Source organism: Hemitrygon akajei, chromosome 1 (assembly GCF_048418815.1).
Source record: "Hemitrygon akajei chromosome 1, sHemAka1.3, whole genome shotgun sequence".
Classification (NCBI taxonomy): domain Eukaryota; kingdom Metazoa; phylum Chordata; class Chondrichthyes; order Myliobatiformes; family Dasyatidae; genus Hemitrygon; species Hemitrygon akajei.
Window position 1 is genome coordinate 94,163,496 of NC_133124.1, and position 13,233 is coordinate 94,176,728.

The following is a 13,233-nucleotide window of genomic DNA, read 5'->3' on the forward strand; positions in this document are numbered from 1 at the left end:
TCACAGCATTCTCATAAACAGCCTTAGACAATGGGTAGGACTTTTTGTACTTCCTTAGCCTGATTTCAGTTTTATAAAACGGAAATAAAATTCTTTGTTAGTTGTGGTGATTGTGCGTCCAAAATCCATGACATTGTGTTTGGTGTGCTGCAAGGATCAATTCTTTGCCCATTGTTGTTTTCACTCTACATGCTCCTGTTAGATCAGAATATTTCAAAACAGAAGGTGAATTACCACAAATATGTACAAGACACACAACTGTATTTGTCTAGACCCTGAGGCTCTGAACCCTCTGCTCCAATGTCTTACTAGCATTATGGAATGAATAAATATAAATTTCCTTAAATAAGAAAAAAACTGATTTTTTTTGTTATTGTTAGCAATAAAAAGTGTGAATCTTAGAAATAAACTTGACCTTCTGGCCTTACAAATCAAGCTAGAAGTAAAGAATTTAGGTGTTATTATTGATTCTGAGCTAAATTTCAAATCACATATTAACGATATTATTAAGACCACATTCTTTCATTTAAAGAACATTGCAAGATGCAGAAAAATTGATATGCGCTTTTGTTTTTAGCCAAGTAGACTACTGTAATGCACTCTTGTCAGGGCTGCCTAACAAGTACTGCAGCTTGTTCAAAATACTGCAACAAGAATCTTAAACAAAAAGAAGAAAGTCTGAGCACATTTCACCGGTTTTGGCATTATTACACTGGCTGCCTGTGTCCGTTTTACTCTATCGATTACTCTACCGACTGAGATATGCCAGGCTAGTACAGAGGAATGCTTCAAAATACTTCTTTAAAAAAAAACTTTTTAATTTGGCCTACTTATAGGATTACTATAAGTGTAAATGGTACCGCAGCATTCAAGCCAGGACCAACGGGCTCTGGGACAGGCCTTCAGACTGATTAATTCATGCTGACACAATTGTATTTCTAAGCTATGTGACTGTTCTGTTGTATACCTTACTTACATACTACTTACAGTTGGCCCTCCTTATCCGCGAATTCCGCATGCGCGAATTCAACCAACCATGAATCGCGAAAACCTGGAAGTGCTCTTCCAGCACTTGTTGTTCAAGCATGTTCAGACTTTTTTTTCTTGTTATTATTCCCTAAACAATGCAGTATAACAACCATTTTACATAGCATTTACATTGTATTAGGTATTTGTAAGTAATCTGGAGATGATTTAAAGTATATGGGAGGATGTGCGTAGGTTATCATGGATCGGGTTAGAAAAAGATCCGAAGTTCTTTTACTAAGTAAGTCAGAACAGGTATATCCGGTGTTACTTAGCATCAGTTAGTCAAATGTTTGTCTTATTATATAGTATATAATTTACCTTTCTATGCATATAAAACACTTAAGGACGTATGTTTCAGCACCGGGCTCTAGTTCGATCCAGTAACAGATCGCTTTTGCGTGCGCTCTCCACAGTGCCTGGTTCATGTGGAGGATCAAAAACCCAAAACCACAAACCCCAATAATTAAACTACTGCGTTGCTTAGTAATAATTGTAGCTTTCATCGGGGCAGAGCTTTTCTCACTTTATCCTTTAAAATTGTTCCAATCGTTGGCCGACATAGCCTAACGCTTTTCCAATGACCCATGGCGTTTCACCTCTTTCCGATCGCTTTATTATTTCCACATTATTTTCAATCGCGATCGTGATTACTTTCATGAACAGAAACATTGCAGATTCAGAGCTCTGACGTCGGGTCCTAATATCCAGTGCACTGAGACAGGTTATATAAGGTCTGGGGTTCTCCTGGGTCCAAAGGCTTACCGCACTGAGACAGGTTGAATAAGGGACTTGAGCATCCGTGAATTTTGGTATCCGCGAGGGGTCCCGGAACCAATCCCTCACGGATAAGGAGGGCCAACTGTATTACAAGCTACTGTAATTTGCACATTGTATATTGAGATCGAGATGTAATGAAGAGAATTTTACTGCTCATGTATGTGAAGGATGCAATAAATAAAGTCAATTCGATTCAATTACTGCCTCTTCATGTTGATTGCATTTATAAATTTGGTATATTTGATTACATTTTATTCTATATAACGTTTGTCTTTACTTATGATTCTTAATGTTTGCTTCGTAATTTTATGACTATATTGATTTATCTTTACAATCAATGTAAAGCACTCTGAGCCTACATCTTAATGTATGAAATGGGGGTGCTATATAAATAAAGTTATATTATTTATTCTTTCTCAGTTCAAGCTGGTAAAATGTGTGGTTTGGCATTGCTAAGCACATTCATTTCTCAATTACTAAGAACTTTTGGAATATTCTCATGGTGTTTAGTATTGTGGCTTTCAGGAGATTTACATAAATGTTGCTGTTTAGGCCTAATTGTTTAATGCCATTGTGTAGTGACTTTAGGGTGGTACCAGTTGTAGATATTACTATTGGGACAATGTATACCCTGTTCATGTTCCATACTCTTTCAGTTTCATCTTTCAATTCAGCATATTTCTGATGTTTCTTGCGTATTGATTTCTGTATGTTATGCGTGTTTGGAGTGGCTACATCTATTAAGTAAGTTGGTCCTGTATTGCTATATCTGGATGGTTATTATGGATTGTCCCACCTGTGATAATGGATTAGTTGAAATATAATTTATGGGACTCTGATGCTAAAACTAGACCAGGCTTGTACTTATAATAACATACGGTTTCTTTTATGAGTTTGTATTTTAAAATAAGATTTTGGCAGATAATGTTTGCCACTTGATTGTGTCTGTGCAAGTAATCAGATTGAGTTAAACTGCTGCAGGATCCTGTAATGAGTTGGATTGTTTCCGGTTTCTCTTGGCATTTTCTGCATTTATCATCTTGAATTTTCTGATCTTTTATTATGTATTTTTGATAATTTTTTTGCTAACCACCCAGTCTTGTATTATTATTTTTATTATTAATATTGTTGTTGTTACCATTTATCAGTTCAGGTTTATCTATCATATCAAGCTTGGTATGGGGAAAGTAACATCTGTGTCACAATACTGCTGGGTAATGGCCATATCCAATAAATCACTTCACCTGAAGAAGTTAGTCTTTTTTGTTGGATATCAGATGCTCCACCATTAACAGTTTTGCAGTCATTATAGATCAGAAATGCAAATATTGTAGCTGCAAATTCCATTGGAACAATTTTCCATAATATTTTTAAATCATTTGCAAACCTATGCTTTTATTTAAAGATCATGAAGCTAGAAAATACATGGTCATGAAGGACTTGAAACTGGGAGATTCAGGTTGGCACCGGATTCTAAGAGAAAGAATTTATAGAATGCCTATAAGATTGCCTTTTAGAACAGCTTATAGTCAAGCCCACTGGGGAAAAGGCAATTTTAAATTTGGTGTTGTACAATTAATTAGATTTATTTAGGCAGCTTATTGTAAAGGATATCTGAAGAGGCAGTCGTCATAATGTGATAGAATTCATTCTGCAAATTTAGAGGGAGAAGCTGAAGTCAGATGTATTGATATTACAGTTGAGTTGTGGTAACTACAAGGGCACCAGAGAGGAGCTGGTAAAAGATGATTGGAAGGGGATCCTCACAATGATGACAGCAGAGCAGCAATGGCAGGTGTTACTGGGAGAAATTTGGAAGATGCAGGATTATTTTATCCCAAAGAAGAAGTCACCCCTTCCCCCTGCCATTTTATTCTGTTGTCTCCCCTCTTCCTTTCCAGTCCTGATGAAGGGGCTCACCCCAAAACGTCGACTGTTTATTCATTTCCATAGATGCTGCCTGGCCTGTTGAGTTGCTCCAGCATTGTGTGTGTATGTTGCACTGTATCCTATGGCCGCATATCATCTTAGTGAGTAGTGTGTCAATGTTTTACCTGTGTGGTTAAGTTGATGCAAAATTTACATAGCTTGTTTAAGGTTTTTGTAACAAGGTTGATGAATGCTAAAGTGTTTCCAAATCAGATTGACATGTGACTTGAGTACTGTTTCCCTGCACCACCACACTTTTGCCCTTTAGGTGGCTTGCTGCTGAGGAAGCCTTGTAACTTTGATAAGTTAGTTGCCGCAATGCACTAGGCAGAAAAGTCCACTGATGCAGAGCAAGAAAATTAGGGTTGTGGATAAGATGCCAATTTTTTTCAAACATGTTTAGACCGTGGTTATAAGAAGGACTGGAGCTGAAGGCTCTTATCATCCGATTCAATTTGTCCTTATTTCCACGGGAGTCCTGGCTACAATATGCCAAAGGGATGGTACCGCGCTGTTCCCAGATATCTTGTGGAATGTTTTTTGGGGTAGGAAGCATTTTAAACTGCATGTTCAGAGATAAGTAGATTCTGAAGATATAATGGAGTCTAAATAAAAATGATATAAATTCTGGCTGGGGTTTTGCCAAAGTGATAATTATTTTTGAAAGAGTCTGACATTTTGAGTGAAACATGGCTGATAATGTTTCAGCATTGGCAAAAGAAAAAAAAACACCAGTTTATTTTTGGTGGCAGTTAAATGGTTAATATGCTTACACTCATCACATCACTCTCCATTGAATATAAAAAGCAGAAAACATTTGTTACTAGTTCTCACAGATTTGAATGTATCCAGCCACATCTTCTGCTGCCATGGCAACTATCGAGGAAGAGGTGGCTCAGAGTGAGAATGGATGGCAATAAGATTTTCTGCTATATATGTTCTTTAGTCACTGTTCAACGTGTATTGCCTTGATAACGAATCAAGTTAGCACGGAGGACAATCAAACTAGTTTTATCAAAAGTGTCTGCTGACAAGACTGAGTAGATTGTATGAGCCACATTGGTCATTTCACACGAGTGCAGAATGACACAGTAATTCTCAATTTAGGGCCCTTCGTTCATTTCTTCATTAGATACAAATGATATTTAATTTCAAATAATGTCCTGGCAAAGCTCTCGGCCTGAAACATCGACTGTACTTTTTACCGTAGATGCTGCCTGGCCTGCTTAGTTCCTCCAGCACTTTGTGTGTGTTGCTTTAGTTTATACATTCATCTTTACATGCAGTTTCTTACCAGAGATTTGGGTCTGTTATTCCTGAGTTTATAACTGTTGGATTCATCAACAATCCTTGCAAGTCACCATCTTTCACTCGGCAGTGTCTCTGAGCTAATAAGTTCCGAGGTGCTATGCAAACAAACACTTCCTGGTTTCTTTTGGAATCTCAATTCACAAAAAAAATGTACCTTTATGGCAAGATCACATCTACCTTAATGAAGCACTTCGAGAGGTTGAATAGGACAACTATGAACTCCTGCCTGATCAAGGGTCTGCTCTCACTGCAATTATTTTGCCACCATGACAGGTTTACAGTGGATGCAAACTCACTGGCTCTCTTACCTGCATTGGAGCATCTAATCAGCAACAAAACATACACCAGGCTGCTGTGATGGCAGCTCAGATTTCAACACCATCATCCCCAGTATTAATCAACAAGCTTCAAAACATGGGCTCTCTACCTCCATCTGCAAGGGGATCTTTGACTTCCTTCTCAGGAAGAATGGATCAGTCATACCACCTCTACACTGACAAACAACACAGGTGCATCTCAAGGATGAGTGCTTAGCCTAATACCCTACTCTCTCTGCACTCAAACGCTATCTATAAATTTGCACTTGAAAACACTGTTATTGGTAAAATCACAGATGTTGGTGAGGACACATCCAGGAGTTAGATAGATCAGGTGGTTGATTGGTGTCACAACAACAACTTCCCACTCAAAATTAGCAAGACCGAGGAAGCAAATGTGCACATCAGGAAATGGAAGTTGGGAGAATACACTTCATTCCTCATTGAGAGGTCATCGGTGGAAAAAGTGAGGAGTTTCTGGTGTCAACAGCTTGGAAAATCTATTCTGAGCCCAACATATTGATACAGTCGTGAAGAAGGCACAGCAGTGGCTCTATTTCTCTGGAAACTTGACAAGATTTTGTATGTCAACAAAGTTGCTGCAATGGTTGTCTTTCTGGCACTGAGGCTTTGGAGGCAGCCCTGGCTGCTGTGCTCATGCCCACTAATATTATAAACTGATAAGCAAGGCTTTGGGCCTAATCTGGTCTGCTCTGGGGTTTGGATCTGAGGACTCAATTTTGTTTCGGAATGCTGTTGTTCGCTTCAATTGTTTGCATGAGTTGTATTTTTTTCTTTCTGTTGCGCATCAAGTGGTTGGTCTTTTATTTTTAAAATTGGGTTCTTTAAGGTTTCTTGCTTCGTGGCTCCCTGTGAGCAAGCAAATCTCAAGGTTGTACAATGTATACGTTCTTTGATGATAAATATACTTGAATCATATAACAATTACAGCACAGAAACAGGCCATCTTGGCCCTTCTAGTCTGTGCCGAATGCTTACTCTCACCTAGTCCCACCGATCTGCACTCAGTCCATAACCCTCCATTCCTTTCCTGTCCATATACCTATCCAATTTTTTAAAAAATGACAATATTGAACCTGCCTCTACCACTTCTACTGGAAGCTCGTTCCACACAGCTACCACTCTCTGAATAAAGAAGTTCTCCCCCGTGTTACCCCTAAACTTTTGCCCCTTAACTCTCAACTCATGTCCTCTTGTTTGAATCTCCCCTACTCTCAATGGAAAAAGCCTATCCACATCAACTCTATCTATCCCCCTCATAATTTTAAATACCTCTGTCAAGTCCCCCCCTCAACCTTCTACACTAAAAAGAATAAAGACCTAACTTGTTCAACCGAATCTTGAATCTTGAATTTCTACAGATGTACGATGATGGAGAACATTCTGACTGGTTGCATCACAGCCCAGTATGGAGCCTCCAATGCAAAGGATTGCAAGAAGCTGCAGAGGGTTGTAGATTCTGGCCAGCTCAATTGTGGGCACACCCCTTCCCCCTACTGTGCGTGTGCCTCAAGACTGCAGCCACTATCAGAATGCACCCTCACCATCATGGACTTCTACTCGTTACTGCCATCAGGAAGGAGGCTCAGGAGCCTCGAGGCTCATGCTCAATGATTTGGGAACTGCTTGTTCCCCTCCACCATCAGTCTGGTCACATTATTTCTTTTGTTGACAGTTTTTATTTCTTTTGTAATTTATGATAATTTTTATGTCTTTTTAAGGTACTGCTGCCCACAGAACAACAAATTTCATGTCATAGAAGCTGATGATAATTCTGATTCTGAGAAAGGAACATTAGGTTTAGTTCTTGTTTGATTACTGTTCTTCTTTAGGAGAAAGAAGGATAAAGCAGTGAGGGTAAGGAGGAGTGTGTATGTGTGTGTGTGCGTGCACGCACGCGCTGATCATCTAGACTCCAGGTCTCAAAACAGGCCATCCCCAGATTATGAACACCCAACCTAAAGACACCCATCCATAAAAGCCAGTTCCAATAATATTATGGGTGTGTGTGGTAAGATGGGGGTGGAGGGGAGGCTGACAGGCTGTTGGTAGTGATTTTTAAAAATTAGTTTTATTTGTCACATGTACACGAGAACATACAGGAAAATGCATTGTTTACGTCAAATCGTATCAGTAAGGTTTGTGCTGGAAGCAGCCTGCAAGAGTTGCCATGCTTCCAGAACAAACATAGCATGCCCACAACTCACTAACCCTAACAGTATGTGTTGTGCATTTAATGTATCTATGATATTTGAGTAACATTGTAAATATTCATTTGATTAAGCATTCTTGTTCAACTAATTCATCATAATATTTGTATGAAATATGTGAATTGCATACATCATGAAGCTAACACACCTCATATTTTCGTGCCTCACTTAAAGTAAAACTGAAATTATGACCCATTCTCCTGGGCTCCTGTCTTTTCCCTTTCATCCAGTGATGACTACCTAGCTGTTGAAGCACAGTGAGATACTCAAATTTAGAAAAGCACAGCGAGAATTGGTCGACTTAAAAAGCACAGCACAATTTTTTTCTTTCAGAGCAGCACATTTTCTTCTCAAAAGGAAATGTGATCGAGTTTAAAAAAAGGCAGAAAATGGAAGAATTCACGGGTTCATAAAGAGTGAGTTATCAGGTGATAATAATCATTAAAAAAAGAGCAGAAAATGCTGGCTACTTCAGAAAGATTGGCGTGTTTGATTACATATTAGATAACTGTATAAGGAATGGTATGAGCAGTATTTTAAAGCAAATGGAGTAGCCAATGAGAAACAAGTACTAATTTTGCTGAGTGCATTGGATTTAAAGGCATACAGTTTGCTTCAGTGTTTGACTGCTCCAACCAAACCAAATGAGCTTGGCTGATAATATGAAAGTAATGCTGGAATACGTAGAACCAAAATCGTTGTTGGTTGCAGAACATTTTAGATTTCATCAGTGGAATCAAAAGGAATGAGAGTCCATTTCATCATACTGAATTGAAGAAGTTGTCTGAGAATTGTCAGTTTGGTAATGGGTTTAATGATTCACTGAGAAATCATTTATTTTCTGGAATCTGACAAGAAAGCATTAAAAATGGCTCCTAATTGAAGCACAGCTTATATTTAGAGCAGTTGAAAATAGCTGTTATCAATAGAAACAATTGACAGAGATAAAATTGAGTTGCAGTCAGGAACGAAAGGGAGCATGAACAAAATTGCACCTTCTAAATGTAAACTGCCCTGGCCAAATAAATTATGTTAATATTGGACCAGGGGCATTACAAAACCAGACCAATGCAGATTTAAATGCATAATAAAGTAGAGTGTATACAAAGAGCATGTCAGCCAGACAAAAAGAAATGGACTGCACAGGGAAGAGAAAATGGTAAAAAAGTCAAGTTCTAGTTTCGAAAAGAGCACTACTCTGCGCTATTAGTAGAAAATCTGATAATGAAGAGAATGACACAGGACTGAGTTACCTTGAGATTTACAGTGCGAAAATTAACAATAGACAAACAATATGACTTACACTAGAAGTGAGTGACAAATTAATTAAGATGGAATTGGCACTAGCTTGGCTCTTTAAGTTTTTTCATTAAATGGGTTTGAATGACATTTCAATGACATTGAACTGAAGCCTGCAGATGTCCAACTAAGAACTTACAATGGAAAAAGTTAACTCTTGTGGGAATAATATTCGTAACAATGAAATACAACAACCAACAAGCCACATTGGGCTTGAATATGGTAAAAACAGGAAGGCCACCATTGTGCGGGCATGATTGGCTGAGACAACTACAATTTGATTGGAGATCCATCCACTATTTGCATGCCACATCCTCTGTAAGAGAGTAAACAAAGTGAATTAAGAAGGGTACTGGATAATGGCACAACTGTCTCCATGCTGAATACCATGAACCATTACCCACCAGAGGGCAAATAGATGCCAACCTCCGTGCCTCTGGTTGGAAAGCATATTGGATCAAAAAGGACCATGTTGGTCAGAGGAAGTGTGAAAGTGACAAAAAACAGTGGTCTGACTACAACAGTTTTTGTAGGCAACATAACTGAGGAAGCTTCTGATATGTTAATCAGGCAGTTACTTGTGAAATGTGGCATGGCTTTAAGGTGGAAGACAGCTCCAAGACTTTCAAGAAGTTGCAAACAGCGTTTGTGAGTATGAAGAACCAGAATCTACTCTGTGTGCATGAAGGTTATTGCATGAACTTCAAACGTAGACAAAAAAAAAAGCTTGTAAAAGTAGATGCAATGACCAAAGCCCAACTGGATGAATGGAAGGAAAAAAAGAGAGGAATCAATGGAGATATGAAAACAGGATTCATAAGATGATATTGTGGATGTGGAATCCAAAAAGGAGCAATGGAAGCATAAATAAGAGACACTACAGTTAACTAAATTGACCTTTCCAAGATCAAGATGCACAAACTAGAAGGAAAAAAAAAGGAAGGAGAAGGCAGGCATCCAGAGCTGTTAGAATCATTTCCTGGCACCCTGGTTCAGCTGTCAAAAATATGTGAATCTCAGAATCATCTACTATAACCACCATGAAGTAGATCCCAGAACCTGAGATTGTTTGCTACAGATCTCACCTGCCAAGCAGAGTGACCTCACTTGTCAGGAAAGACATTATCCCACAAGAGCAAGAAATCCTCCACATCAATGAAATCTTTTGGCCTGAATGGGACAATTTAAAATGTACTATGCTCTGTATGTCTATATAGCAGTTGTATTAGATAGTATGTGTATGAATTGAGATGCATTCTATAGAGTTGAAGTTTATAGCTAAGCAGGGAGAAGTGTTGTATATTTAATATTTCAGCAATATTTGAGTAATATTGTAAATATATTGTTTGATTAAGCATTCTTTGTTTAAATATAGTTGGTCATGGTATATATATGAAATATGTGAATTACAATGTTTTGGCACTACCAGGTCATATATTCACACTTTGCTTAAAGTAAAAACTGTTAGACTCATATTTCTCAGCTCCCTTGTCTTTTTCCTTTGGATTATTTTTTATGTTTTGGAGTTACAAAACATAACAGTACGTCTTTGGAATATGAGAGGAAACCAAAACACCCAGAGTCAACCCACACGGTCACGGCAAGAAAGTACATACTCCTTACAGAACGCGGTGAAAATCAAACCCTGGTGACTGATTGCTGGCACTGTAAAGCAATTATGTCAACTGATACGCTACTTTGCTATCTATATTTAGCTATGATGCCCAGTAGTTCAATAATATTTTTCGCATCTTTGAGAGGGCTCCTTTGTTAACATATTTGATAATATTTTGAGCATTTGATGGCTATTAAGTAATGCCCCACATTAATAATCAGTTTCCTGTGCAAAAGGAGAGAAATATTGGGAATAAAATGGCCAGAAGAAATAGAAAGAGACAGGTCCAGATGGATTATCTCAACCCTAAATGTGAAATTCCATTTTCCTTACCTGCTTGACCTCTTCAGGTCTTCCACCATTTTGTTTGTTTGTTGACTTGATGGCCTTGATTAGCTGCATTCTTCTAGCAACTCTCTATTCCTTCACTTTTCAGCCTCTTATTTGTACTGCATCTTTATATATTCATTCTTACACTATTATTCATTTCTGCACTTCCCCCTTTTTCATCTCTGTCCCTCTTTATAGGATTATGTTCTTTATATTATAGAATCATGACAGAGCAATTGGAGACAACTGGCCACTCAAGTAGAGTACCCAGTCTGTCACATTCTGCATGAGCTATGGGACAGATTATGGTAATACACTACTAAAATACTGTGACCTGAGGTAAGGATAAAAGATTATGGGGACCAGCGAAAGGCCAGTTGCTCTGCCTGACTGATCATTGTAGATGAGATATTGTATTTTTTTTCTGAAATGGATGCTGGTTGTCATATAATTGAACTAATTGTAATGGAATACTGTCTCTTGAAATACTTGCCCAGAAATCCATCTCAAGTAGGAGGCAGTGTGCCAAATCACAAAGCCATCTATGTGCTCCATTGGAAGTGAATTTTGCAAGCATATTACATAAGCTGTCATTGTTACATGGTGTGATTTTCCAGGGATGATGGCACTCTAGACAATTTTCTGTTGAGTTTGTGATTGCTACAATTCAAATGGTGTTTTGTTTTCATTTTACAGACTGGGCCAAACTCAAAGGAAGTGATGCAGACTGTTGAGAATTTTATTGATGTCATTGGTTTTCGACTGAATGACTTCAGAGACTCCTATCTTGTCACTGAAAATCTAGGTATGCTGATTTTTTATAACTTCTAGAACGTTCACTAAACATGATGTGGGATTGATTTTAGTTTCTGATGTTTTTGAAAATTAACTAACAAATAACAATATTAAACTAAAGCAAAATAAACTTAGGGTAACAAATAACTGTGTACAGCCTAGCTCATACCATATCAATCGAGAGAGAACTGGAGGTCAGAAAGGGTGGGGAGGGCTGGAGTTTGAAAAGACTGGGAGAAAAAGTAAATCTGCCATGACTGAAAAGCTGTTGAAGCCTTAAAATAATTTTAAAAATGTTTTCCTGTGATCAAATAGAGAAAATGGGAAGAGTTGTGTCAATCTCTGCACATCCGTTCCTTTTCCAAAGAGAGCAAAATCCAGCATTTCCAGTTTATCCACATTATTCATTCCTGGAAGAACACTCTTTAAGACCTTTGCATCTTACCTGGAGTGTGGTGTCATGAACTGGCTATAGTAGTATAGTGGTGGCCAAAGTGGGTTTTTATTATGATTCATTATTGCCTCATTGCTCATGTATGCTGCCTTTGTTTACCAAGCCAGAGATCATGTTTTTCTTCAGTGTTTTCTCAACTGACCCTGCCACGTTCAATGATTTATGTACATAAATTGTTCTTCAGATCCCTTTATTCCTTTTGACAATTGCAAGTTTTTATTGTCACCCCTCATTCCTCCTACTATAATGTAAAACTTAATATTTCTTAGTGTTAAAATCTATCTGCCATATGTCCACCAGCCTGTTGTATTTTCTATTTTCCTCTATAAAAATGTATGACACTAATCTCTTCATTCAGATGATTTCTGTTGTCTTGCTGAGTACAGCTGTGGAACTGCTTGAATACAAACATTACCATATTTAAGTGGTCCACAATTGAATTTTAGGCACACTCATTAAGGCAAGTGTCACCAGGGGAAATGAAACCCTCAACAATTCAAATGCTTGCATACAAATCCAAGGATAGTACCAATAGTCTTAATATATGCTGAATTTCTGCCTGATTTTCCAAATCTTATGTTCACAATCTGATGCTTCTTATCCTTTGAATTTTATGCAGTAAGATGTTTGTGTAAGAACTGGATTATTTTTGAACATATATTTATGAGGCTGTGATTCAACCAAACCTCAAATGATTTTATTGAAAATATTATGGGATTTATAAGGATTGTGAGACATAATGGAAAATAAGAGTGGTACAACAGATAAAGCAGTTCAAAATAATCTGCCTTAATAGTATAATTATTTATGTAAATTTATGCTTTTTTCTCCTTTGTTGTTTTCATTTACATAGTTCAGCCATACTTGTCACTGAAAAGTGAATTGTGTTCAGTGTGTTTGTATGATCCCTTTAAGGTATGAGAATGGAGAGCTTCCAAAGAACAATAAAGTCTAGAGCAGAATAAATGAAAAATAGCTTTGAAATAGAGTCTACATAAATTAAAAGTCATATTTTTATCATAAGAATGCATGCAACAAGTACATCTTCAAAAATTGAGTTCTGCAGAGGACATTTGCTTGAGGGTATTATTCTTTCCCTCATTCTTAATATGTCAAACATATTCTGAGCTTTCATGGCTCAAAACT

General features: G+C 37.7%; 1 protein-coding gene across 11 annotated transcripts in view; it reads left to right on the plus strand.

The window, feature by feature from the left end:
* adgrb1a (adhesion G protein-coupled receptor B1a) overlaps positions 1-13,233 on the plus strand; it is a 575,895-nt gene that overhangs the window by 313,750 nt on the left and 248,912 nt on the right. For all 11 annotated transcript variants that reach the window (XM_073048159.1, XM_073048205.1, XM_073048135.1 and 8 more), the window contains one exon: positions 11,535-11,643. In XM_073048159.1, the coding sequence (XP_072904260.1) occupies positions 11,535-11,643 (109 nt within the window). The remainder of the gene's footprint in view (positions 1-11,534; positions 11,644-13,233) is intronic.